This window comes from Kogia breviceps, chromosome 2 (genome assembly GCF_026419965.1).
Source record: "Kogia breviceps isolate mKogBre1 chromosome 2, mKogBre1 haplotype 1, whole genome shotgun sequence".
NCBI lineage: Eukaryota > Metazoa > Chordata > Mammalia > Artiodactyla > Physeteridae > Kogia > Kogia breviceps.
Window position 1 is genome coordinate 98,735,156 of NC_081311.1, and position 27,560 is coordinate 98,762,715.

Genomic DNA, 27,560 nt, shown 5'->3' on the forward strand with positions numbered 1-27,560 from the left:
GAACGAAGTACTGATACATATTTTAATGTGGATAAATCGAAAAAGCGTTATACTAAGTGAAAGAAGCCAGACAACAGTCATATACTGGATGATTCCATTTATGTAAAATATCCAAAATAAGTGAAGACTATGTGGAACTAGCAGAATGATAGACGCATAGATCAATGAAACAGAATAAAACAAACTGTAGCTACTGAAACCTGATTTTTTTAAAGTTTATTATCATTTTAATATAGCAGTCACTTTAAGTTAAAACTCTTTAGATAAATATTGTTTTAAAAACTTGAGGATGCTGTAATAGTTTGGTTATAAAGCTCAAGCACTTTTCCTACTATTACATGTTTTTCAAAATCTCAATGAGTAGAGAGAACACAGAACAAAGGTAAAGGAAAAGGGCCAACACTTATAACAGGAAAAAGATGTCTTTGATTACAGTTTCCCCGCCTTTTGTAGTGTAAATTAATTATTTTAAATAAGAAATATAAACTTGTCTAAAAATATAACATATGTATATTTCAAAAGACTAAAATCATCAAGTAGAAGGTTCTTTGAACAGTAAAATGTCATGTGCTCAAAGGGTTTCAATGCATTATATGAGGTTTCCTGCTTTAAGTCCATAAATTTTTATTGTCTGCCCTAAAGCACACAAAACATTCTTGAATAATCTCCAAAATCATTTATTTTCTACAGAAGCTAATCTGCTGAATTGCCTTTTCAACATTTACTTTGCTTTTGAACAGTGCAAATTATATCTGAGTAAAAATACTCACAACCATACATATTGCTCTAATTGTGCTACAGAGCTGACATGGAATAATGAAATACTAATTGCAATTAGAACACTTTATTGTTCAGAATTGATTCCTTGCCTTGCCCCACTTTTAGAAATTTCTACAACCACAAGGCTTATGTTCAAAAACCAACAAAGAATCCTTTGACCATAAACTGAATCATGTTTTCACCAGCTCTTCCCACAATACACACTGCAGCTCAGGCGCAGCCATTAGGAAACCCCTTAATCTACATATACATACAACACAAGTAGATATAAAGGCTTATCCTGGAATTGTCAAACACCCCATTTATTGGATTTGCTAAGCTCTGCCACACTCTCCTCTAAAAGAGATGGACTTGGACCAGCACAGGCACCTAGCAGATTGTTCCAGTTATTTGCCAGCTGGGTGTGGAAGAAAGGACATGGTTGCCCAAACTCTCTTGTGCAATATCGGTTATCAGTATTCACCTGCACCTACTGGATATGTCAAATTTTCTCTAGTTGAGTAGATGACCAAGGAAAACTATGAACTGTCACTTGAATGCAACACAACTATGAACTGTCACTTGAATGCAACATACAATGAAAAAAATTTTTTCAAAGATCACTCCTTTACCTGTTTGACATCATATGCCAGAAGAACATATTTTAAATCTGGTGAAACTGAATATCTTGATGCTTTGAAGGTTACCTAGAAATAAAAAGAAACAATTATTTTAAGGAGCTTAATAACAGAAAGATTAACATGCATCTGGATGTATAAGTATAAAAAAAGGTGTCCATTCTCCTCATAACATTGTAAAATAGGCTTTCTCATTCGTATTATAAGTATGCACAGGCATGTACATATGTATGACCTTACAGATGGATATAGAAACTTGGAGAGGCTATATTAGACACTTCATTAAGAAAAGTTTTGCTAACGTATCTCCCCTACATGTTATCACTTAAAGACTAAGTTAATATCTTCATTTATAAGAATAAAAAAGCGAAACATCATTGAACTTCTTAAGTAACCAAAATGCTTTTATATTTGCATGTTGGATTAATCAAAAGGAAAAGAAATAGTGGCATTCTGTGGTGTCATGATTTTCTGTCTCTGAACTTTTGTTTTTTCACAGGTTGTATATTTATATTTTTAAAAAGACATATGTTAAAGACAAAATCTCCTTAAAGGAAACTCCCAGGGTGAGGCAGATTAAAACACAAATACATAATTGATTATACTAAATATATATGTGGTATAGAAATATAAACAAATACACTACACATGTTTAATTCTGAGCTTTTTATTTTACCATTGAATAAATCCAATGTTAGAAAGACTTGAACATAAAGTGAAGGATAAATACACTGAGAGTGGGAAAAGGGTTTTATTTGGGATAGAGATTACATGTAATTTCATATCTAAAGAGAAGGCAAGCAAATTGAGTTGCTGCCTATAAAACGCAAACAAAAAAATAAAATAAACTGTATATGGATTTTAAGCAAACTACTTTGTATGGTTTTTACAGAGAAATACAGGTATAAATAATTGTATACATTTTATGTCTGGGCAGTTTCAACAACACTGGTCTCCAAGAAAAACAGAAAAGGGTGAAGTCAAGGTTTTAGTACTTAGGAATTCCCAAAGACAATGGAAAGGATAAGAAACTCAGAAGAACCATTATCTGGAAAAATTTGCATGGTATAATAAAGAATATATTTGGTCTTTTTCCCTGGTTTCTGGCACAGAGCTTCTAAAATGCTTGGAATTTCCTGAGCGATAGAAGGATCTTTTGTTAATTAATAACTAGCCCTCTATGACCACACACAGTTTATGTTAATGAGATGACTCCAGGATTGAGGGTGGGGGAAGAGTGGCAAGATAGCTTCTGGAGAAGAAGGAGCCACCTGATTAGAGAGCGAGAACTTTGAACCCTACCTGGAGGTCAGGGAGGGTGGTGGAACTGGAGCTGAAGTTCAGGCATGTGGCCAATGATTTAATCAATCAGGCCTAGGTAACAAAACCTCAGTAGAAAACCTCTGAACCATGAGATTTGCAGAAGCTTCCTTGTTAGTAACCATATCAATGTAGCTGGAGGGGACATATCCCAACTCCACGGAGACAGAGACTGTACTTAGGACCCTTCTCCATTCACCCTATTTACCTCTTCATCTGGCTTTTCATTTGTATTCTTTATAATAAACCGGTAATCGTTAAGTATAGTTCTTTCTGTGTCATTCTAGCAAATTATCAAATCTGAAGGGAGACTGTGAGAACCACCAAATCTGTAAACCAAGTCCGATAAAAATGCAAGTAGCCTGGGGTCTCAGGCCTTGAAGCTGGTATCTGAAAGGCTGGCAGGCACTGAGTCCTTAACCCGTGGGGTCTTCACTAACTCTGAGTAGTTAGTATCAGAATGGATTGAACTGTAAGTCACCCAGAGAATTGTTGTTGAAATAGCACAGTCTGTTCATTTCTGAGCCAGATATGCAAGAGAATGGAGTACTCTGGGAGAAAATACTTGTACATGGTAACGTTGATTTAGAGGAGGTGTTGCCTACATCCATCCATCCTGTACCATCCACTTAGAAGAAGATCAGAATAATCACTGGCAATAATTCACCTCAAGGAATTTGTTTTTCATTTTTTCGAAAAGCCACTTCAATAATAATGAAAACAACAACAACAAACAACAATCACAACGGTAGGGCTACCATTGATCTATCATCTGGCATAAGCTCTGAAACTGCTTAGAATTCTGTGGTTCTCAATAATTCCTCCACCTCCCGCCCCATGACAAAGCTGTGAGGGAGGCATCTTCGTCCTAAACCTTTCTTTTTTTCTCATTAACTTATTGTATATTGAAACTTGATAGATATTAGCCTGTGTGAGATTTAGGGTGACATATAGAACACAGGTCCTCTCACTCAGCATTGCACATTGCAGTATCAGGAGGTATATTGTTACACAAGAGGAGGTTTATTGTTATTTAAAAATTGGTTAAAAGGGCAATGCCATCATTCCAGTCCTACAAGAATAAGAAAATGCTAATAATACAGTTATTAAACTTTTGTCAAGGTCACAGAGAAGTATACATAATGAAAGAATGCAGGAGGAACTCCTTTCATAAGCCCTATGTCAATTCTTTTCTCCCTTCCTCTCTTCCTCCCTTCCTCCCTTCCTCCCTTCCTTCCCTCCTTCTTTCCTTCCTCCCTTCCCCTTTCCTCTCTCTCCTCTCTCCCTCTCTCTCTTGTTTTGGAGAGCAACCCTGTCTGAAGTCTGAATCATTTAATGAAAATCTCACCCCCCTTGTCCCCATCCGCTCTCATGGAATGCTGCTCACGCAAATTAACGTCACACATTCACAGGTGCATCTGAGCCTCTGGTAACAACATTTTAGTATCTTTTACAGTTCCTACAATTATCCAGTCTGGCACTTTATTAATTATCACTATACTGTCTTCAGCTTCTGCAGCATACAACCTGGGAAACTTTCCAAATACCTTTTCAGAGGCCCAAGCTGCTGAAACTTCGAACTTAGAGTTGTGCACAGGTGCTGCTGCAAAGAGACTTGCAGATGATACACGTATAAGAAACACATCCTTGCCTCTTAGTCAAGGGCCATGGGAAGTCTCAGGCAAATCCCTCTTAACCTAGGCCATTAATGTTATCGTCTGTTGCATCTGGGTGATTAATCCTTCCTAGCAGCCACCGGAGACCCCTTGGTCTACATTGACCCTAATTACAGACATTAATATAGTTCCAGTTGAGTCTCAACTTGATATGGCCTCAAATTAGTGTTTTGGGAAGTCTATTATTGCCAATAATGCTATTATGTTACCTACATATTTAATCACTTAATTACTATTGTAATAAAATGATGCAGAAATATTTTCTACATGTGTTTATCGGTATTATTCAGCAATGATGCTTATTAATGCATTTTTGAAAAAAGGGCATTAAAATGCATGAACTCTGCCATCTAGGAACATTTGATTAAAGCCAAGTAAGGTGGGATAAACAGGAAAACAAATATGTAGGTGGTTAACTAAACAAATTAACAAGGGAGACAAGACATTTGATCAGTTGAGAAACAAATGCATGCTTTCAGGCAGCTTGGCAAGATTTTGTAGCACCTCATTTGTATGTATCATTCAACTATACCAAAACTAACTTATTGAACATTCAAAATAAGATGAACACCACGGTAAACACTGAAGGTGCTAACAAAGTTGAAAAACAAAGTCACTAGAATCTTTCCCATCTCATATTGGGCAGGATAAGACAAACACCGTGTTTCTCTACCCCAAATGCCTTAAAAGACTGGATGTGTGGTAGAAGAAAGCAGCTGAGTAAACTGAGGACAAATGGAGCAGTCAGCTTTTCAAAAGGGGGCAGTAGCCCCTCACCTTCAAATAATCATTATCTTATAGGAAATTATATACAGTATTTCTAACTTTCCAAGTTTTTCAAGATAAGCTGGAAATCAAGCTGTTAATTTACAATCTCATGATTCTTAAATTATAGCCCGATACTTTGAAACATATATGTGTACCAGATTCTGCCTAGGGGCTGCTAGTTTGCTTAATTTTGGTAAAGCAAAAATTGCCATAAGGATAAGGGGTGGGGGTGGGGGTGGAAACAATGCTATGAGATTTAAAAAACAGGTGGTGTATTTTTCATATACTTGGTGGTAATGTAAGTGAAAACTTCATCATCCCATGTTTTCCAGTTAAATGAAATTATAGACTGCATTATGAGAACAACCTTTAAAAATGTACATGTAGCTTTAAAAGATTCCCAGAGAGGTGGGACTAGCCCCATGGCTTAGTGTTAACATTATACATGTATTACTACCAACACGAATATGGCAGAGCTAATCACTGTTTTCATGAATGGTGAAATATAAAGCCAAGGAAGCAACAGAATCAGATTTGAATTTAGAATGATTCCTCTGGCAGTTGGGTGAGTTAGATCTGATGACATCTTGAGGTCAGTGAGATCTGGTAAGAAGTTCTCATGACAATCCAGACAAGCAACGTCAAGAAGTTAAGAAAGATGTAAGGGCATAGGGAGGGGGGTACATCTGCAAGGGAGATTGCTGATAAAAACAAAAGAATTTATTGATTAGATCTGAAGACTAAGAAGAAAGTGTACAAAACAATTTTGGGTTTTCACGTTTTTATCACTGGGTGAATGTTGCTACTGCAACCTAACTTGGGAAAAAGCAAAAACCAGGCATATTTTGAGGAAAATTTTAGACATACCATAGTTAGATATGCTATGGTTTTAATCCTAATGCGATATCCAATAGGGGATATTCAAGCTTTTTGTACATAAGTCTGGAGTTTAAGAGAGATATCTGGGATTTAATGGAGTACTAGATGAAAGTTTACATTCAATGTAAATTCATCCTCATCAGACAAAAGGAGCAAAACCTCTCAAACAACATGTTCTACTATGAGTGGATCAGTAACAATGCAGTTATTCAGAGTAATGTTTATGATTACTTTTACAAGTAAACCTGCTCCACCTGCCATAATAACTTCACCTCTCCCTGCTCTTTATTCAAGCTGTATTTCTCTCAAATATCATTCTAATTCTCCCTCTTTAAGTCTTCTCTGTCCTTTTCAGTGCGTGATTCGCCTGAGTCATAAGTATACAATTATATGTGCAGTTCACTTAATCACTGATCACTTCTATTATTGCTCTTCTGGTTTGTTTGGAACCTCCATTTACATCTACTGCCACAGTAATGCCCCTATTAAAAGGCTCCATTGCAATGATTCATTCTTGTCAGAAACATTACAACCAGAGGTAAAACCAGACAATGATGGTATTCCAATATGTCAGATATTGAATATCATGGCAAGAAATCATTAAACACAAATGTAAATGTCAGAAGTGCCAGAACATATAAAATATGCATTTGTATGACTTAAGGCTGAGAAAAGAATGAGTAAGAGAAGAACAAGAGATTGGATTACAATTAACAAAAGCTGGTAGAAGACTTGGTTGCCTTAAGATTGAGAAATGACAGATGCATAAGAACAGTACAGTTCAGGTGAGTGTTATTCTAGATCTTGTAACATGCTGGTGATAAAAATATGTATAGGCACCTCTATTACAAAAAAAAAAAACAATTACTGGTCCAAGAACTTGAGTTGGAGAATCTGCTAAGTCTTAAAGTGTAGGTGGGTACATTTTCAACAGATATAGAAGGATGAAAACAAGAAAGTAGGTCTTTGAGGACCCTGTGGGTCTTTCTTTCCTGCTCTCTCCACCTCAACCAACCAAAGTCCTACACACACACACACACACACACACACACACACACACACACACACACACACCTTATGTTTAATTTATTTGGCTATAATTTCCCTCATTACCTAATCTAATGTTTAGCTTATTGATAACTGACCAAAAATGTTTAGAAAAGTCATCTCTTATTCTAGAAAAATAAAATATTATTTTTTCAAGTATGTGATTAAGTATATAATGTCAATAAGCTTCTTTTACAATGCAGTCTATGAATAATCATGAAATGAGCATGAGGAAAGATTTTAAAAAAACCAGTTGACCTTAAGTGGATGGCAGGAGGGGAATGGTTACTATATAATTGATAAAAAGGGAAAATAAGGTTGAAAGAAGGCAGAAAAGAAGGCAAACCAAATTGCAGTCTATTAAGGGATACCAAAGATGGACTCTCTTTCTCTGTCTGGCTTCAAATGAAAGAAACAAGGAAGAGTCAGAGAGATTGTTTTTTTTTTAATCTTGCAGCTCTAAATAAAGCCATGTTTGTTTGTTATAGCCATAACTGTGTTTATATGTGAAGATTTTTTCAAAAATCAGACCTTTTATTGCATTTTTTAAATGTTCTCTTTTCGTAGCTACCCAATTAATTAGTATAGTGTCTGAATTATATTACTTTGTGATACCTAGGACATCCATGTTGTATAAACATAATAGATCATCTCTATTTTTCTTCCTTGGCACCATGCATTTTATTGATTCTAGAATATTTTATTAAAAAACTCAATGGAGAAAATGCCATGGTGCAAGTAGGTAGTTTTTAAGACTATTAAATCAGTAGTTACTAACTCATGTAGAATACCTCACATATATCTTTATTGCTCAATAAATGTGAATGGCCAAATTAATATTTTATTGATTTGGATCATAGTCCATACACTAAAACATTTAAAAAGCAATTTTTATTTTTAATAGAAGGTAAAACTAATGGTCTCTGAATTCTGTTAATAACTTTAAAAAAAAGGGCCAACAAGATGACTTTGAGAAAAATGTCAGTATTTCTGCACTCAAAAATACAACATATTAGGAAAGCTTAGGCTGGAGAAGGAAGTTAAGGAATATTGTAAACTGCATACTTACACAAATTATTCCTTTGAAGTTCAGTTATGCTAATCTGATTCTTCAAATTGTCTTAATGTTTTCTAATCACAATACTTCAAACATAATTTACCTTAAATGGTGTTATTACATTCAGGTAAAGAATGTAATGCACTAAATGTAATGAGCTAAAAAATACAGCATATAGAAAGAAATTAAAAGTTATGAAAGTCCAAAAAGTATCACATTAGAATTTCTCGATAAGTTTTCCTAATAATGGCCTAATATAATTTGTTCAATACAATGCTTATAAGACAGGTTGACTGGATTTTTCCAGTAGCAAATTACTTAAGTACATTTTTGCAATGATATTCCATCAGATAAATATTAGAGAGAAAACCTAATTAATAGAGTTACTATTTTAAAACATGATATGGACATTTTAAGAATTTGTGTCAGTAATGTGATTTTATATCTCTCATAGGCCAGGAAGTGGCTACCAAGAACTTTGAAATTTTCATATTTTTAAAAAGAAGAGAAAATATAATGACCAATATTGCTTCATAAAAAAATTTAACCTGGATGAATCTTCTTTAAAAATGAGCGAAAAATAGGAGAATACTAGTGCTGTAAAGATTAAATTTTGGTTGACAGGTGATCGATTTTTCTTATGGATCAAAGACCCATTTAAAGTTGGTATGACATCATTAGTTTAGCATTACCATTGATAATCCCAAAGAACAAGAGAGAACATAGGTTAGTAACTAAAAAGAAACTTAATTGTTGATATTTAATAAATTCTGGTATATTCTTCAAGAATAATATCAGGTTAGATATCTACTTTCTTCTCTCTTATTTTTATCTTTGATAAAACTATTTATATAAAGAGTATAATATTTATTTGTTGTTTTCATTTTAATGGACCTTTGATGCACAGAATTAGATTAATAATAACTTTTGTCTCTTGACAGTGTCATTTGTAATAAATTTAGCCAATAAAAATATAACATGCCCAGTTAAACTTAAATATGAGATAAACAACAAATATGCTGTAATCTATGAAAATAATGACAAACCATACAATAATGTGAAAATAACATAAAAGTATGGAATATCCTATAAAAATTAGTGAGCTATAACTAAATGTAAATATGCATGAATCAGTAACAGAATGCTGTGATAAAAGGACATATAAGAAGATAATAGACAGCCTGGTTCCTCAAAACCAACTAAATATGTCATTTAGGCAAACATATATATAACCAAACTGAGTTAGACATTTATCAGAAACCCAAGGATATAAAAAAATAATTTCCAGAGCATATTAGTTTAAAGGTTGAGTTGTCATTTACTAAACTTGTATTTTAATGGTCCAAAGCTAAAGGTCATTCTTTATTGTTCACTTTATCAGAAATGTCTATTAATAGATCCTAAGCTCAGTTGAGGAGAAAAGCAGTTGTTTGCAACTATGACTGAATAAACTTTTGTGTTCTTCTTTCCTGATGCACATGTGCAACCATTTTCATATGATGTATATATCTAGGGAGAAATTTGTGGGTTGTAGGGTGTGTGAATGTTCTACTTCAGACAAAATGACAAACTGTTACCCAAAGTAAAAACACAAATTACACTCCTACTAGCAATGTGTAAGAAGTCCTGTTCTCCACATTCTTTCCAGTTCTTGGTAATGTCAGAGTTAAACTTTGCCAGTGGGATAGGTGCAAAATACTATCTCTTTGTTGACTATCATTTTTCTGTTTGTAAATTATGTGAAGCATTTGTTTCTTCATTTATCAATGATGTGTTTCTTTTGTGAACAGTGTATTTAAATCTTTTGCTTATTTTTCAATAAAATTGGAGGAGTTTTTTATATTAATTACACACTAATATTTTTCAGTTAACTAATGCTTTTCACCATGCCTTTATCATTTACCACTTGGTATTCTTTACTATGCTAAAATATCTGTCGGCGTACTCTAATTTTAACATGAGATTATAATAGATACAAGATACAAACAAAAAAAAATTATAGGATGTGACAATTCAGAGGAAGACTCTGAACCAAACCAAAGAATAACAAGACTCAGGTTTTCAGCTCTGAACATCAATGTTTCTTGAGTATATTAACAGGTGAACTATTACTCCTCCTGCTCAGGACTCATAAAGAAGTTGATTCTCCATTTCCTTCTCATTTGTCATTATCCATTTAATAAGCAGATATATTATAACTGACCCTTATCTGCCAAAGCAAAGCGCAATAGTAAAAGAAAAAAGCAACTTCAGATTTACTTCCGTGGTGGCACAGTACTTTCTGCTTAACTAGGGAAAGAAAGAGGTCCTGTAAAATCACATCAAATCCAATGGAATGACAATAAGGAACAATCAGGGGCTGCCTCCAGATCCAATGTCTTGAGCCCAAATCCCCAGCTCTAAAGTAAGAAAACAGTTCTTCTATTCTTATCTAACAGTCACAGTTGAAAACACTTCTGGGTCTCTTCAGCTGCACTTAGGAGCTCTGTTAGACATTCACCAAAAATGTAAGGATAGATATAAAAATCATTTCCAGGGCAAATTAGTTTCAGTTGAGTTGTCCTTTACTAATCTTTGCATTTTAGTGTCCCAAAGTCAAAAGTTATTTCTTGCATTGTCCCTTTCTCAGAAATGTTAAGACTTCAATATTTTTAAATGAAATATATAGAAGGCTAAGATCAATCCTTTTTCCGCACATTTTCAAATGGGCAGATAAAGGTCAGATTAAGCCCAAGACATGAAAAATGTTTTGTTTGCCCGCTTCTTTTTTTTTTTTTTTTTTTTTTTAGCATTAATTTTTTTTCACTTTGAAAACTGAGGGAAAAATTAAGGGGTACATTTCTAACACTTCATAGGGCAGATGTTTTTTCTTATATTAAATAGGTATTTAAAGCTAAATGAGTTCATTACAGTCATTTACTCACAAATCCTCCCATTGTTCCTCCTTCACTAATGCTCATTATTCGTTCCTTCTTCCACCAGTTAATAATAGATACAGGTCTAATAAGACATTTGAAATACAAAAAGAATCTTTCACTGGACTTTGCAGATGGCGGTGAATGAATGATTCCAGTGAGATTCAAGCTAAGTAGAAACATGTAAAGATGAAATGCTGCTGTACATGGGTCTCACTTACAAAGTCCCAATTATAAAAGCTTATGCAAAGGAATTCATAGAAAAAAATGAACCAATTGTCAAGGCACATATGACAAGATAATGCTCAATCTCATTCATAATTCAATAATTGCAAATCAATATAACAATTAAGTTCTATTTTTTCATCAGCCAAATTGATATTAGTTAATATGTTGGCAATACTAGTGACGGCCAGAGTAGGTTAATTGGTGGATCTGATTAATGCAATTTGATATTATTAAATTTCAAATTGACATTTCTTTTGACCCAGCAATAGTACTGCTATGAATTTAGCCTAGAAATATATTTCAAAAATGGTTGCCAAGTGTATTTACAGGAATATAATAGAAATGAATATATGGTAGTGCATTATGCAAGGGAATTCTATGTACTCATTAAATGATATTAGAGAAAAACAAAAGCATTCATATAAAAAGACCTTCAGGTTCTATTATTAAGTAGATGAAAAGGGGATACCATCCATGCTGTTGAAATTAAATACCCACACACACATCAGTGCATATATTTTGAAATATATTGTTTATGTACAGATGTAAGAAGAACCACAGACATATTTCTGGAGTCATTTTTGATAAGCAGAAATATGTACATGGCTACCCTCAAAGAGGAGTACTGAGTGATATGGAGGAAAACTTTTATTTCTATTATATATACATGTATATCAGCACTGTGCAGAAAAACTTCCTATGGTAATGGAAAGGCTTTGTATGAACATCATCTGGTGTGGCAGCCACTGGTTACACTTGGATATTGAATGTTTAAAATGTGGCTGTTGTCACTAAAAGATGGAGTTTTTAATTTTACATGACTATAATCAATTTAAAAATAAATTTAAATAGTCATATGTGGCTAGTGACTATCATTTCAGATAGGTCAATATACTATATATATTTTTTCCAACCATGTTTTCACTATATTTTTCTTAAACATGTCAATGAGGGAGATTAAGAATAATATTTCTAATTGTAATTATATTGTATTTTATAAAATCTCAAATGTTAATATTTAAGGGACATGTAAAAATTATGGGACATAACAAATGATAAGAAAGAAGAAAGCCACAGAATTGTAAAAATAGTATTAAACTGAAGGAGAGATTATAAACATAAATGCTTTGTTCCAAATAAAGAGAACTTACAATGTGAATTTGTTTTTTGTTTTTTTTACTTAATATGTAAGTGTATACATAGTATAAAGATGTAAGTTTATCTCTATGAAATGAATCTTTAATTACTATTTCTTTTATAAAGAATAAAATGTGTAGATGGAACATATCTCAACATAAAAAGGTATTTATTACAAACCCATAGCCAACATCATACTCAACTGTGAAAAGCTGAAAGCTCTTCATATGAAATCAGGAACAAGACAAGGATGCCCACACTTACCATTTATATTTAACATAGTATTGAAAGTCCTAGCCACAGTAATCAGACAAGAAAAAGCAATAAAAGGCATTCAAACTGGAAAGGAAGGAATAAAACTCACTATTTGCAGATGACATGAGCCTATATATAGAAAACCCTAAAGTATCCACCAAAAAAGTTTAGTGCTAATAAATGAATTCAGTAAGGTTGCAGGATATAATAATAATATACAGAAATCTGTTGCTTTTCTATACACTACTTATGAACTATCAGAAAGAGGAAAGCAAGAAAACAATCCCATTTAAAATCACTTCATAATGAATATAATACCTAGGAATAAACTTAGTCAAGGAGGTGAAAGACCTATACTGTGAAAACAATAAAATATTGATGAAGAAAACTGAAGCTGATACAAAGAAATGGAAAGATATCCAATGTTTGTGGATCAGAAGAATTAATATCATTAAAATTCCCATATTATCCAAAGCAATCTACAGATTTAATGGAATCCCTATCAGAATACCCATGACATTTTTCACAGAACAAAACATATAATTGTAAAATTTATATGGAACCACAAAAGACAACAAATTGCCAAAGCAATCTTAAGAAAAAAGAACAAAGCTGGAGGAATCAGGTGCCCTGATTTCAGACAATACTACAAAGCTACAGTAATCAAAATAACATGGTACTGGCACAAAAGCAGACACACACATCCATGGAACAGAATACAGAGGCCAGAAATAAACCCACACACTTATGGTCAATTAATCTACAACAAAGGAGCTAAGAATATGCAATGGAGAACAAACAGTCTCTTCAATAAGTGGTGCTGGGAAAACTGAACAGTTACATGTGAAAGAATGAAATTAGAACATTTCCTCACACCATATACAAAAATAAACTCAAAATGGATTAAAGACCTAAATGTAAGACCTAAAACTTCCTAGAAGACAATATAGGCAGAACACTCTTTGATAGAAATTGTAGCAATATTTTTTGGGGATCTGTCTCCTCAGACAAAAGAAACAAAAGCAAAAGTAAACAAATGGGACCTAATTAAACTTAAAAGCTTTTGCTCAGCAAATGAAACCATTGACAAAATGAAAAGGCAACCTACCGAATGGGAGAAAATATTTGCAAATTATATGACTGATAAGGGGTTAATATCTAAAATATATTTACTGTATATTTGCCTTTACCAATGAGTTTTTTCCTTTCATAATATTCACGTTTCTGGTTGTGGCCTTTTCTTTTTCACTTAGAGTAATCCCATTAACACCTCTTGTAAAGCTGGTTTGGTGTTGCTGAACTCCTAACTTTTGCTCTTCTGTAAAACTTTTGGTCTCTCCTTCAAATCCGAGTGAAAGTGTTGCTGGGTAGTTTCCTTGGTTGTAGGTTTTTCACTTTCATTACTTTAAATATACTGTTTATATACCACCCTAATGGCCTGAAGAGTTTCTGCTGAAAAGTTAGCTAATAGCCTAATGGGAGTTGCCTGGTAGGTAACTTGCTCTTTTCCCTTGCTGTTTTTAATATTCCTCTCTTTATCTTTAACTTCTGCCATTTTAATTTCAGTGTGTCTTGTTGTGGTTCTCTTTGGGTTGATCCTGTTTGAGACTCTCTGTGCTTCCTGGACCTGAGTGTCTGCTTCCCTTCCCAGGTTCGGGAAGTTTTAAGCTATTATGTCCTCAAATACATTCTTTGCCCCTTTCTCTATCTCTTCTCCTTCTAGAACCCCTATAATATCAATGTTACTATGCTTGATATTGTCCCAGACGCCTCTTAAGCTGTCCTTATTTCTTTTTATTCTTTTTTTCATTTTTCTGTTCATCATGCGTGATTTCCACTACTCTGTCTTCTAACTCACTGATCCATTCCTCTGCATCATTTAAGCTACTGTTTATTCCTTCTAGTGTTTTTTGTTTGTTTGTTTCTTTTGTTTTGTTTCAGTACTGCATTCTTCATCTCTATTTGGATCTTCTTTATATTTTCTAACTCTGTTATAAACTTATAACTTCTCACTCTGCTCATCAATTCTTCTCTCAAGTTCACTGATTATCTTTATTGTTATTACCTTGAACTCTATCTGTTAGATCACCTATCTCTATCCACTTCATTTAGTTCTTACAGGGTTTTATGTTGTTCCTTTGTTTGGAACATGTTCCTCTGTTACCTTACTTTGCTTAATTTGCTGTTTCTATTTCTTATATGTTGGTTAGGTTTCTCAACCTTGGAGAAGTGGTCTTTTGTAAGAGACATCCTGTGCATCTCAGCACCATATTCCCCTCTGGTCACCAGAGCTATAAGCTCTAGGGATGCCCCTATATGGGCTGTGTGGGTTCTTCTGCTGTGGTGGGCTAACTACTGTGGACAGAGTCTGGTAAGTGCAGCTGGCTCCTGGTTTGGTTGGTTGTCAGGCTCTGCCTTGTGTGGAGATTGCCAGCCATTGGTTGGTGGGGCCAGGTCACAAGGCAGCTGGCTGTGGAACCCCTGGGGGCCCCAGCGCTAGTGCTGGTGCACTCTGGGGCAGAACTAGGTTCTGGGGTGGATGGTTTGGGGGCTAGGTTCTTGGATTTAGTGTTGGCCTGCTGGTGGGTTAGGCCGGTTCCTTACATGGCTGGCTGCTGGTTCTAGGGTATACCAAAGCTGGTGTTGGCTCACTGGAGAGTGGGGATATATAATGAGACAGAGGAGTACAAGGTGCTCACCCACCAGTGGGTAAAGTTAGGTCCTGGGGCTAGTGCCATCCTGCTGGCAGACAGAGCTGGGTCTTAGGTCCAGGAGTCCCAGAGTTGGTGTTGGACTGCTGGTGGATGAGACTGATCCCAAGTCTAGAGCTGGCTGGCTGGTGGGTGTGGCCAGGGCCCAGGGGGTTCTGGGGATCATTCCTGCCCACTGGTGGATGGAGGTGGTCCCAGGGTCTCTGGCTGCAGGGCCCTGGAAGTCCTGGGTCTAGTGCCTGTGTACTGGTGTGTGGGTCTCAGTCCTGGACCCTCTGGTGGACACGGCCATGTCCAGGTGAAGGTATGGGCTCAGGGGGTCTTAAGGCAGCCTGTCTACTGGTATGTGGGGTTGTGTCCCTGCCCAGCTGGTTGCTTGTCCTGAGGGATTCCAGTACTGGTGCCTACAGGCTGGAAGGTGGGGGTGGCAGGGCTGGGTCCTGACTTTAATAAGCTGGAGGGAGGATTCCAAAATATTCCTTGACAGCATCAGTTTCCACATGGGAGAAGGAGCTCCCCAAAATGGCTGCTGCCAGTACTTATATCCTCAGGTGAGCTCCAGTTACCTCCTGCCTCTCCAGGAGCTTCTCCAAGATCAGCAGGTAGGTCTGACCCAGAGTTCTTTCAAACTACTGTTTCTGCCCTGGGTCCCACAGTGTGTGAGATTGTCTGTGCACTCTTTAAGAGAGGAGTCTCTATTTCCCACAGTCCTCTGGATCACCTGAAAGTAAGCCCCTCAGGCCTTCAAAGCCATACATTCTGGGGGCTCCACTTCTTGCTCTGGTACCCCTGGCTGGGGAGCCCAATATGGGACTCAGACCCCTTGCTCCTTGGGGAGAACCTCTGCAGTTGTAATTATTTTCCCATTTGTGGATCACTCTCCCAGAGGTATGGGTCTTGAATATCCCGTAATTCTCCCCACACCCCCAGCTGTCTTGCTGTGATTTGTTCTTTATATCATTAGTTGTGGAAGATCTTTTCTGGTAGAGTCGATCTTTCTAATCAATAGTTGTTCTGTAAATAGTTGTAATTTTGGAATGCCCATGAGAGGAGGTGAGTTCAGGGTCTTCCTACTCTGCCATCCTTGTATGCATTGTCTGAGGCCAGATTTTTAACATATAAATCCTCCATGATTATAGCCAGCATGTGAAACAGCTGGGTGGTCAGAAAACCCTGATAACCTTTCTTTATTTCAAATTTTAAGCGGTGAAATTTTGGTTGTCTTTATCCCACAAATAATTGCTTGTGCCATTCTATTTTTTTTCAACATGCAGCTCTTTCCTCAAACATAAATGAGAAAATAAGCTCCTTGATATCTTAGTGGTAAAAAGATTTTTATCTATCCCCCACCCCAAATATTCAGTGGCAGAATAAGTGAAATTTAAACAAATAAAAATACTGCAATTGCAGCCCGCCACGACTGGCCCCAAGTTTTCTACCTATCTGTGAATTCTTCCTAAAAAAGACAGTAAAACCCGCGACATGCCCAAGGATCTTAACACCCCAACCAGAGATCAAACCTGTGCCCCCTGCAGTTGAAGCATGGAGTCTTAACCACTGGACCACCAGGGAAGTCCATAAATTTCAGCTCTATTGAGCCAAGTGGCTGACAGGGTCTTGGTCTTCTGGCCAGAAGTCAGGCCTGAGCCGCTGAGGTGGGAGAGCCATGTTCTGGACATTGGACCACCAGAGACCTCCCGGCCCCACGTAATATCAATTGGCAACAGCCCACCCAGACATCTCCGCCTCAAGGCTAAGGCCCAGCTCTACTCAATGAAGAGCAAGTTCCAGTGCTGGACACCCCATGCCAAACAACTAGCAAGACTGGAACACAACCTCACCCATTAGCAGAGAGGTTGCCTAAAATGATAATAAGTTCAGAGACACCAAAAAACACACCACCAGACGTAGACCTGCCACCAGAAAGACAGGATCCAGCCTCATTCACCAGAACACAGGCACGACACCCCTCCATCAGGAAGCCTACACAACCCACTGAGGGCAGACACCAAAAACAAGGGGAACTACGAACCTGCAGTCTGCAAAAAGGAGACCATAAAAACAGTAAGTTCAGCAAAATAAGAAGACAGAGAAATACACAGCAAATGAGGGAGCAAAGTAAAAACCCACCAGACCAAACAAATGAAAAGGAAATAGGCAGTCTACCTGAAAAAGAAATCAGAGTAATGATGGTAAAGATGATCCAAAATCTTGAAAATAAAATGGAGAAAATACAAGAAACATGTAACAAGGACCTAGAAGAACTAAAGAGCAAACAAATAATGATGAACAACACAATAAATGAAATGAAAAATTCTCTGGAAGGAATCAATAGCAGAATAACTGAGGCAGAAGAATGGATAAGTTACCTGGAAGATAAAATAGTGGAAATAATTACCACAGAGCACAATAAAGAAAAAAGAATGAAAAGAATTGAGGACAGTCACAGCAACCTATGGAACAACATTAAACGCACCAGCATTCTAAATATAGGGGTCCCAGAAGAAGAAGAGAAAAAGAAAGGGACTGAGAAAATATTTGAAAAGATTATAGTTGAAAACCTCTCTAATATGGGAAAGGATAGGTCAATCAAGCCCAGGAACCACAGAGGGTCCCATACAGGATAAAACCAAGGAGAAACACACCAAGACACATATTAATCAAACTATCAAAAATTAAATACAAAGAAAAAATATTAAAAGTGGAAGGGAAAAGCAACAAATAACATACAAGGGAATCCCCATAAGGTTAACAGCTGATCTAGCAGCAGAAACTCTGCAAGCCAGAAGGGAGTGGCAGGACCTATTTAAAGTGATGAAAGGGAAAAACCTACAACCAAGATTACCCAGGAAGGATCTCATTCAGATTTGATGGAGCAATTAAAACCTTTACAGACAAGCAAAAGCTAAGATAATTCAGCACCACAAATTTACAACAAATGCTAAAGGAACTTCTCTAGGCAGGAAAACACAAGAGAAGGAAAAGACCTACAATAACAAACCCAAAACAATTTTTTAAATGGTAATAGGAACATACATATCGATAATTACCTTAAATGTAAATGGATAAAGTGCCCCAACCAAAATACCCAGACTGGTTGAATGGATACAAAAAGAAGACCCGTATATATGCTGTCTACAAGAGACCCACTTCAGGCCTAGGGACACACACAGACTAAAAGTGAGGGGGTGGGGGATAGAAAAAGATATTCCATGCAAATGAAAATCAAAAGAAAGCTGGAGTAGCAATTCTCATTATCAGACAAAAATAGACTTTAAAATAAAGACTATTACAAGAGACAAAGAAGGACGCTACATAATGATCAAGGGATCAATCCAAGAAGAAGATATAACAATTGTATATATTTATGCACCCAACATAGGAGCACCTCAATACATAAGGCAAATGCTAACAACCATAAAAGGGTAAATCGACAGTAACACAATCATAGTAGGGGACTTTAACACCCCACTTTCACCAATGGACAGATCATCCAAAATGAAAATAAATAAGCAAACACAAGCTTTAAATGACACATTAAACAAGATGGACTTAATTGATATTTATAGGACATTCCATCCAAAAACTATAGAATACACTTTCTTCTTAAGACCTCAAGGAACATTCTCCAGGATAGATGACACTGTGGGTCACAAATCAAGACTTGGTAAATTTAAGAAAATTGAAATCATATCAAGTATCTTTTCCAACCACAATGCTATGAGAGTAGATATCAATTACAGGAAAAACACTGTAAAAAATACAAACACATGGAAGCTAAACAATACACTACTAAATAACCAGAGATAACTGAAGAAATCAAAGAGGAAATCAAAATATACCTAGAAACAAGTGACAATGAAAACACGACGACACAAAACCTATGGGATGCAGCGAAAGCAGTTCTAAGAGGGAAGTTTACAGCAATACATCCTATTTCAAGAAACGAAAACAATCTCAGATAAACAACCTAAGCTTACATGGAAAGCAATTAGAGAAATAACAACAAGAAAACCCCAACGTTAGCAGAAGGAAAGAAATTGTAAAAATCAGATCAGAAATAAATGAAAATGAAATGAAAGAAACAACAGTAAAGAACAATAAAACTAAAAGCTGGTTCTTTGAGAAGATAAACAAAATTGATAAACCATTAGCCAGACTCATCAAGATAAAAAGGGAGAAGACTCAAATCAACAGAATTAGAAATGAAAAAGGAGAAGTAACAACTGACACTGCAGAAATACAAAAGGATCATTACAGATTACTACAAGCAACTATATGCCAATAAAATGGATAACCTGGAAGGAATGGACAAATTCTTAGAAAAGCACAACCTTCCGACACAACCAGGAAGAAACAGAAAATATGAAACTACTAATCACAAGCACTGAAATAGAAACTGTAATTAAAACTCTTCCAACAAACAAAAGCCCAGGACCAGATGGCTTCACAGGCGAATTCTATCAAACATTTAGAGAACAGCTAACACCCATCTTTCTCAAACTCTTCCAAAATAGAGCAGAGGGATGAACATTCCCAAACTCATTCTATGAGGCCACCATCACGCTGGTACCAAAACGAGACAAAGATGTCACAAAGAAAGAATACTACAGGCCAATATCACTGATAAACATAGATTCAAGAATCTTCAACAAAATACTAGAAAACAGAATCCAACAGCACATTTAAAGGATCATACAGCATGATCAAGTGGGGTTTATCTCAGGAATGCAAGGATTCTTCAATATATGCAAATCAATCAATGTGATAAACCATATTAACAAACTGAAGGAGAAAAACCATATGACAATCCCAATAGATGCAGAAACAACTTTCAACAATATTCAACACCCATTTATGATAAAAGCCCTCCAGAAAGTAAGCATAGAGGGAACTTACCTCAACATAATAAAGGCCATATATGACAAACCCACAGCCAACATCGTTCTCAATGGTGAAAAACTGAAACCATTTCCACTAAGATCAGGAACAAGACAAGGTTGCCTGCTCTCACCGCTATTATTCAACAAAGTTTTGGAAGTTTTAGCCACAGCAATCAGAGAAGAAAAAGAAAAAAGGAATCCAAATCAGAGAAGAAGTAAAACCGTCACTGTTTGCAGATGACATGATACTATACATGGAGAACCATAAAGATGCTACCAGAAAACTACTAGAGATAATCAATTAATTTGGGAAAGTGGCAGGATACAAAATTAATGCACAGAAATCTCTGGCATTCTTATACACTAATGATGAAAAATCTGAAAGAGTATTTAAGGAAACACTCCCATTTACCATTGCAACAAAAAGGATAAAATACCTAGGAATAAACCTACCTAAGGAGACAAAAGACCTGTATGCAGAAAACCATAAGACACTGATGGAAGAAATTGAAGATGATACAAACAGATGGAGAGATATACCATGTTCTTAGATTGGAAGAATCAATGTTGTGAAAATGACCATACTACCCAAAGCAATCTGAAGATTTATTGCAATCCCTATCAAACTACCAATGGCATTTTTCACAGAACTAGGACAAAAAATTTCACAGTTTCTATGGAAACACAAAGGACCCCAAATATCCAAAGCAATCTTGAGAAAGAACAACAGAGCTGGAGGAATCATGCTCCTGGACTTAAGAATATAGTACAAAGCTACAGAAATCAAGACAGTATGGTCCTGGCATAAAACAGAAAGATAGATTAATGGAAAAGGATAGAAAGACGAGAGATAAACCCACACACATATGGTCACCTTATCTTTGATAAAGGAGGCAAGAATATACAATGGAGAAAAGACAGTCTCTTCAATAAGTGGTGTTGGGAAAACTGGACAGCTATCTGTAAAAGAATGAAATTAGAACACTCCCTAACACCATACACAAAAATAAACTCAAAATGGATTAAAGACCTAAAAGTAAGGCCAGACACTATCAAACTCTTAGAGGAAAACATAGGCAGAACCCTCTATTACATAAATCACAGCAGGATCCTTTTTGACCCACCACCTAGAGAAATGGAAATAAAAACAAAAATAAACAAATGGGACCTAATGAAACTTAAAAGTTTTGCAAAGCAAAAGAAACCATAAACAAGATGAAAAGACAACCCTCAGAATGGGAGGAAATATTTGCAAAAAAAGCAACTGACAAAGGATTAATCTCCAAAATATAGAAGCAGCTCATGCAGCTCAATATTAAAAAAAAAAAAAACCCAACAACCCCATCCTAAAATGGGCAGGAGACCTAAATAGATATTTCTCCAAAGAAGATATACAGATTGCCAACAAACACATGAAAGGATGCTCAACATCACTAATCATTACAGAAATGCAAATCAAAACTACAATTAGGTATTACCTGACACCAGTCAGAATGGCCATCATCAAAAATTCTACAAACATAAATGCTGGAGAGGGTGTCAAGAAAAGGGAACCCTCTTGCACTGTTGGTGGGAATGTTAATTGATACAGCCACTATGGAAAACAGTATGGATGCTCCTTAAAAAAGTAAAAACAGAACTACTATATGACCCAGCAATCCCACTAGTGGGCATATACCCTGAGAAAACCATAATTCATAAGGAGTAATGGAGCACAATGTTCATTGCAGCACTATTTACAATAGCCAGGAAATGGAAGCAACCTAAGTGTCCATCGACAGATGAATGGATAAAGGTGGTGTGGCACATATATACAATGGAATATTACTCAGCCATAAAAAGAAACAAAATTGAGTTATTTGTAGTGAGGTGGATGGACCTAGAGTCTGTCATACAGAGTAAGTCAGATAAAGGAAAACAAATACCGTATGGTAACATGTATATATGGAATGTGAAAAAAAAAAGTTCTGAAGAACCTAGGGGCAAGACAGGAATAAAGACGTAAATGTAGAGAATGGACTTGAGGACACGTGGAGGGGTAAGGGTAAGCTGGGACGAAGTTAGAGGGTGGCATGGACATATATACACTACCAAATGTAAAAGAAATAGCTAGTGGGAAGCTGCCGCATAGCACAGGGAGATCAGCTCCATACTTTGTGACCACCTAGAGCGGTGGGATAGGGAGGGTGGGAGGGAGATGCAAGAGGGAGGGGATATGGGGATATATGTATACGTATAGCTGATTCACTCTGTTATACAGCAGAAACTAACACAACATTGTAAAGCCACTCTACTCTAATAAAGATGTTAAAATATATACTGCAGTGGTATACAAATCAATTGATGCTATCTCTATGCATGATAAGTCCATAAATATTCTTTGGTTCTAGTCAAACCTACTATTTTGTAATGACCTCTAAATAAATAGTTGGACCAAAACGTGTAGATAACATTTCTCTTGAATGTTACCTTGAATTTCCTTTCTCTGCTTTAGGCTATTTTAATAGCATAGTTTAAAAAGCTTACAGATATTTAGTTTCCCTTTCCATATTAGTACACAAGCTTCTTTTTTTTAAATCTTAGTAATGTTTAAGCATATAGTTTAGAATCATGTTGCCAATTCCTTTCTAATCTCAGAGATTTGACAGAACTATTTATGAATGCTGGTGTTTTTGCCAAGACCACTGGTGATATTCAAAATATTTCCAGTAGAAAGAATACAGCTAATATGTATGAAACATTTTCCTCATTATGACACTGTGAATGAGCTTTTGTTTGAAATAGTTGTGGCTTTATGAGATAACTTTTTCAAGAACTTAAAAATGATTAAGAGCAGTTTTGAGGCTAAATCACTCCTTTCATGTAACTCCTCTTCAAAAAGTTATATACGCTTTAATTTTCTCCTTCATTAGAAGTCCACCTATCTTCACTCCAAAAGAATGCCTAAGACATAAGCCAATTATTTCAGGAAAATTATTTACTTTTGTTTTATTTTTGACAGTCTCAGCCAGTATTATCATTACTCATAGTGTCTGCCAACCATGATTACATAGCTAAAAGTGCCCACCATTCATATTTAAAATGTATGTATGCAAAGAAATGACAATGTGATGTTATATTAAGTTCTAAAATAAATTGGCAGTCACATTTTTTTGCAAAATATGTCTTATTATACAATAGGCTATTCTGTTATCACATTTTAAGTAATAATTTTTTTCTCAATTGCCTTGGTACACTTTACTACAAAGCTTCTTATAGTGATCTAATCCAATTAATTATAATTGTCATTAAAGTATTGCTAATTGCTCAATGAAAAAAAATTTGCACTATAAATAAAAATTTTATGCTCTGATAAGAGATTTTTTTTCCCAAGAGTATGGCTTGAGAGAGAAAGCATATCCAGACTTTAGCTTAGCATGATCTTTAAAACACAAGTGTGTTTAATAATGCTATCTTGGAGTTAGAAGGAGAAAATGAGTAAATAAGTTCATTTGAATTCATCTGGATTCGTGTTAATTTGTATTTCTTGTTTGCAGTTCTGAGTTAACTAGTTGGAAACATAAGTCGCATTCCAATCTTTATCCTCACCCTCCTCCACTGAATTCTGATGCCTCTAGGACTTATAAACTGCTTAATTATCTGTGTTGTGAGATAAATGTCTTCAGGGAGCCTATGAATCTTAAAAGATCAGTAAATTAGAATAGTTGTTAAATATGACTCGGTGGTAATTAAGAGTCATGGCCAACATAGAAAAGAGCAGAAATAGACTTCAAAAGGATTTTTAAAAGATTAAACATACGAGCATAAAGATAAAATGGCATTAATCAGCACATGGAGAAAACTACAATGAGATGGAGTTGGTGTAAAGTACGAAGTACCAACAACAGAATGAAATAATAACTGAAAAGGTTTGTTCTGTTCCTTTTCTGATGTACCAAAGAGACTAAGAAAGCAAGGAATAAATGCTGGAAAAAAAAAAAAAAAGATAATTAGTGACCAGTAGAAGACCTCATTAACCTGTGTAAGGGGATCATCAGTGTGGAACAGTCACATAACCAGATATTCACGTACTACGTGTCTATTCTTAACTTAAATACTTGACCACTAAAGGTCTATACCCCCCATCAAAAATGTTACTTTATAATAAAGGAAACAAATACAAAAATTCATTTAATTTTGTTCTCCAAACTAGTTTTATTGAAATTAATTCGCATTGACTTTCATCAGCCAATCATTAGCTGTCATAATTACTGATTCCTGCTTTCTACCTCCTGTCCTATCTCATCTGGAGAGCTTCTTTCCCATTGATTTCAGCATCTCTCGATGATTCCTTAGCCTCTTCTCTAGTATCCCTGAGGACCAACCAATTAAGAAATAATAGATACTGCTCTATGCTGTTTGTTAAACTTTTTCAGGAAGGTAAGCATTATCTCCCCCGAGGAAATCCATATTCTAAGAAAGTGAGCAATATGGCTTATATTTCCTTGTCATTCCACAAGTACTATAAATTGTTGCATTCAGAGTATCTGCTCTTCTAATATCTGTGAATTAACTGATTCATTTAAAAATAGAAATACCATTAATTGCTAAAGTACCTCAGCTGGTTGGTTGAATTTAGTCTAACAAATATATACATATATATAATCACTGCGTGATTTCAACAACCACTTTTCTCTTATTAAATAAAAACACTAACAACAGAAGTTTTCACTTCATCTCTTCCACCTGGCCACCCTATTACAAACATGAAGATCAAATGTTTATTCCAAATGTACAAGCAGCAATAAGTACAAAAAGTATCTGATGGGGCTTCCCTGGTGGCGCTGTGGTTGGGAGTCCGCCTGACAATGCAGGGGACACGGGTTCGTGCCCCGGTCCGGTAGGATCCCATATGCCGTGGAACAGCTAGACCCGTGAGCCGTGGCTGCTGAGCCTGCGCGTCTGGAGCCTGTGCTCTGCGGTGGGAGAGGCCACAGCAGTGAGAGGCCCGCCTACCGCAAAAAAAACCCCAAAAACCAAAAAAGTATCTGATGGTTTGCTTATTCCTTTAATTTGTATAGGAGGTCTTCTGAGGTCTAAGTTCATGTGTTGTAAGAACTCATCTAATAGGCAATACATTGCACCTTTGCATAAAACAATGAGCAAATAACTTTAAACTATTTTTCAGTGGTGTTTGATCCTAGATTTTGAACATTTGAAACAGTTAATTCATTATCACTTACTCAATAGGTAATCATAGCAAAATCTAACCTTAAGAGGACTGAAGTTACCCCAAAGTTCATATACATTTATGAGAGCAAAATAAATACATTCAGTTATTTGGATCATTGTTAGCCCAAACAATGATTCTGGAGAAGAGAAATGATACTGATAGAGAGCTTAATTATAAAAGTAAAGCATATTAACTCCAACTAAAGGCCAGTTTTACAAAGCCTGCCTTCTACTTGATTTTGAAAACCACAATTAGAAACAAGTCAGGAAGAATGAAAAGTAAAGGGGGAGAAAAAGTTATGATGACTTACATTAGATTAACCTTTTTTTTTTTTTTTTAATTTTGGCATTTGTATGGCTAAACTTACATAGAAAATATTGGAATAAATATTCATTCTAAAAAATATTATTCTTAGAAACACTTATTCATTTACTGAAAAGGATAAATGGGGAGAAAACAGAGCGGATGGTCACATGGGAATTTTCTATCAATAGATCTACTGATTCTAACAATATCCCAGCCTTAATTTTTCACCTGAAAAGTTTGCAAGTGCTGAAGCTGAAAAAAAATGACCATTATGTATACCAAGAGAGCATTCTAAACAATACTGAAATGATTCAAGTAATTAATTATTCATTACTTACAAAAGTTGTGTTTTCCAATAATAATGTGGTAGTATTTGTTTCTATATTCAGTTTAATGACATGTCCATTCTCGCTTTTATACACCACATCTGTATCTGCAACAAAAAGATATTAACAATTGACAAACACATTGACTAGGTAATATAATGAGTGTAGAGGAGATACTGTGCATAATAAACAGACACATTAGAACAATCACTGTTAGCCTTTAATAACCTGGCTCTCATTAATCCTCTTCAGGAAGCCCACCCAGCGCATGGTCTATTGTGCAATGAAAACAGTGTTAGTGAGAGGTCACTCAGATTCTTGGTTGAACAAATGAAAAGTAATTAAAACATGGGCGACTGCTGCCCGTTCTAAGAGGAGAAAGAAGGGACAAAGAGAAACACCTCCTGTTTCTGAAGCTGTTACTAATTAGTGATCTAGGTAAACTTTCAAGGAAGCTACCAGTTAAACATAACTGGACACAATTCTGAGACTATCATATGAACCACGTTCATGCGGACTTTTTCACAAACCCAGTCCTACCACCGCTCAATTGCCAATCAACCTCTCTCTCCCTTGGGTTTGGAATTGTGCCTCTGGTATTTTGTCTGGATTGTGTGACCACTGGTCAAAATCTCTGAGACTGTATGTGTACCACTGTATCCACTTTTTCAACTTTAAAGAGAATGATGTTTTCAGTGTAAATAATTGCATTTCGTCTAGACAGCTGTTGATTTTAAATATTTTTGAATTAAATTCAGCCACATTTATCAGGAAATTAACTCATATTAAGAATATCATAGACTGCAAATACCAACCTGAGACAAACTGCCAGAAAGTTAAAAAAAGAAAGACATCTGTATCTACATAAAAGCTATATAAATAATAGATATATTATACATATATGTATGTGATTAGATAAAAGGGAAGACACCCAAATAAAAGCAGTATTGAGTGCTTTCTTTCCTTTTTCTTTCTTTTTTTTTTTTTTGGATAATGTCCTTTTCAGTTTTACCCAATTCTAAACTTCTCCATGGTATTGCACCCCGCTAACCGCCTGCCCATTCTTGGAGGAAATATTGAGAGAGATGGGACCTACTATTCACAGTAAATGAAGTTATGTAATTTACAATTCTCAGAACCTGTCTTTATCTGCATAATGGTGGTAAACAAATAATGCATGGTGGATTGTGAAAACTATGGGAAATATCTGACAGTTTTGGCAGAGCAAGGTTTTCTGACTCGTTCTCTAGTTATTTCAATATTATAAATAGTAACACCCAGAAGTTATGATGCAAAGCAATCAATACTAGCAAAAATGAAGTTTATCTTTCTTCCGTGTTTCATTCAGAAGACAGAATCCAATGACTCTCCTACTAGAGTTAGGGATGGCACAGAAAGCCAATGGTTCTTCTTGACCTTAGTCACATGGGGACAGTGACATGT

The 27,560-nt window shown here is 35.7% G+C and overlaps 1 protein-coding gene across 5 annotated transcripts in view; it reads right to left on the reverse strand.

Annotated features, from left to right (window-relative positions):
- DPP10 (dipeptidyl peptidase like 10) overlaps window positions 1–27,560 on the reverse strand; it is a 1,329,914-nt gene that overhangs the window by 316,655 nt on the left and 985,699 nt on the right. For all 5 annotated transcript variants that reach the window (XM_067025881.1, XM_059052403.2, XM_067025884.1 and 2 more), the window contains 2 exons: window positions 26,130–26,224; window positions 1,392–1,466 (listed from right to left, as the gene is read on the reverse strand). In XM_067025881.1, the coding sequence (XP_066881982.1) occupies window positions 1,392–1,466; window positions 26,130–26,224 (170 nt within the window). The remainder of the gene's footprint in view (window positions 1–1,391; window positions 1,467–26,129; window positions 26,225–27,560) is intronic.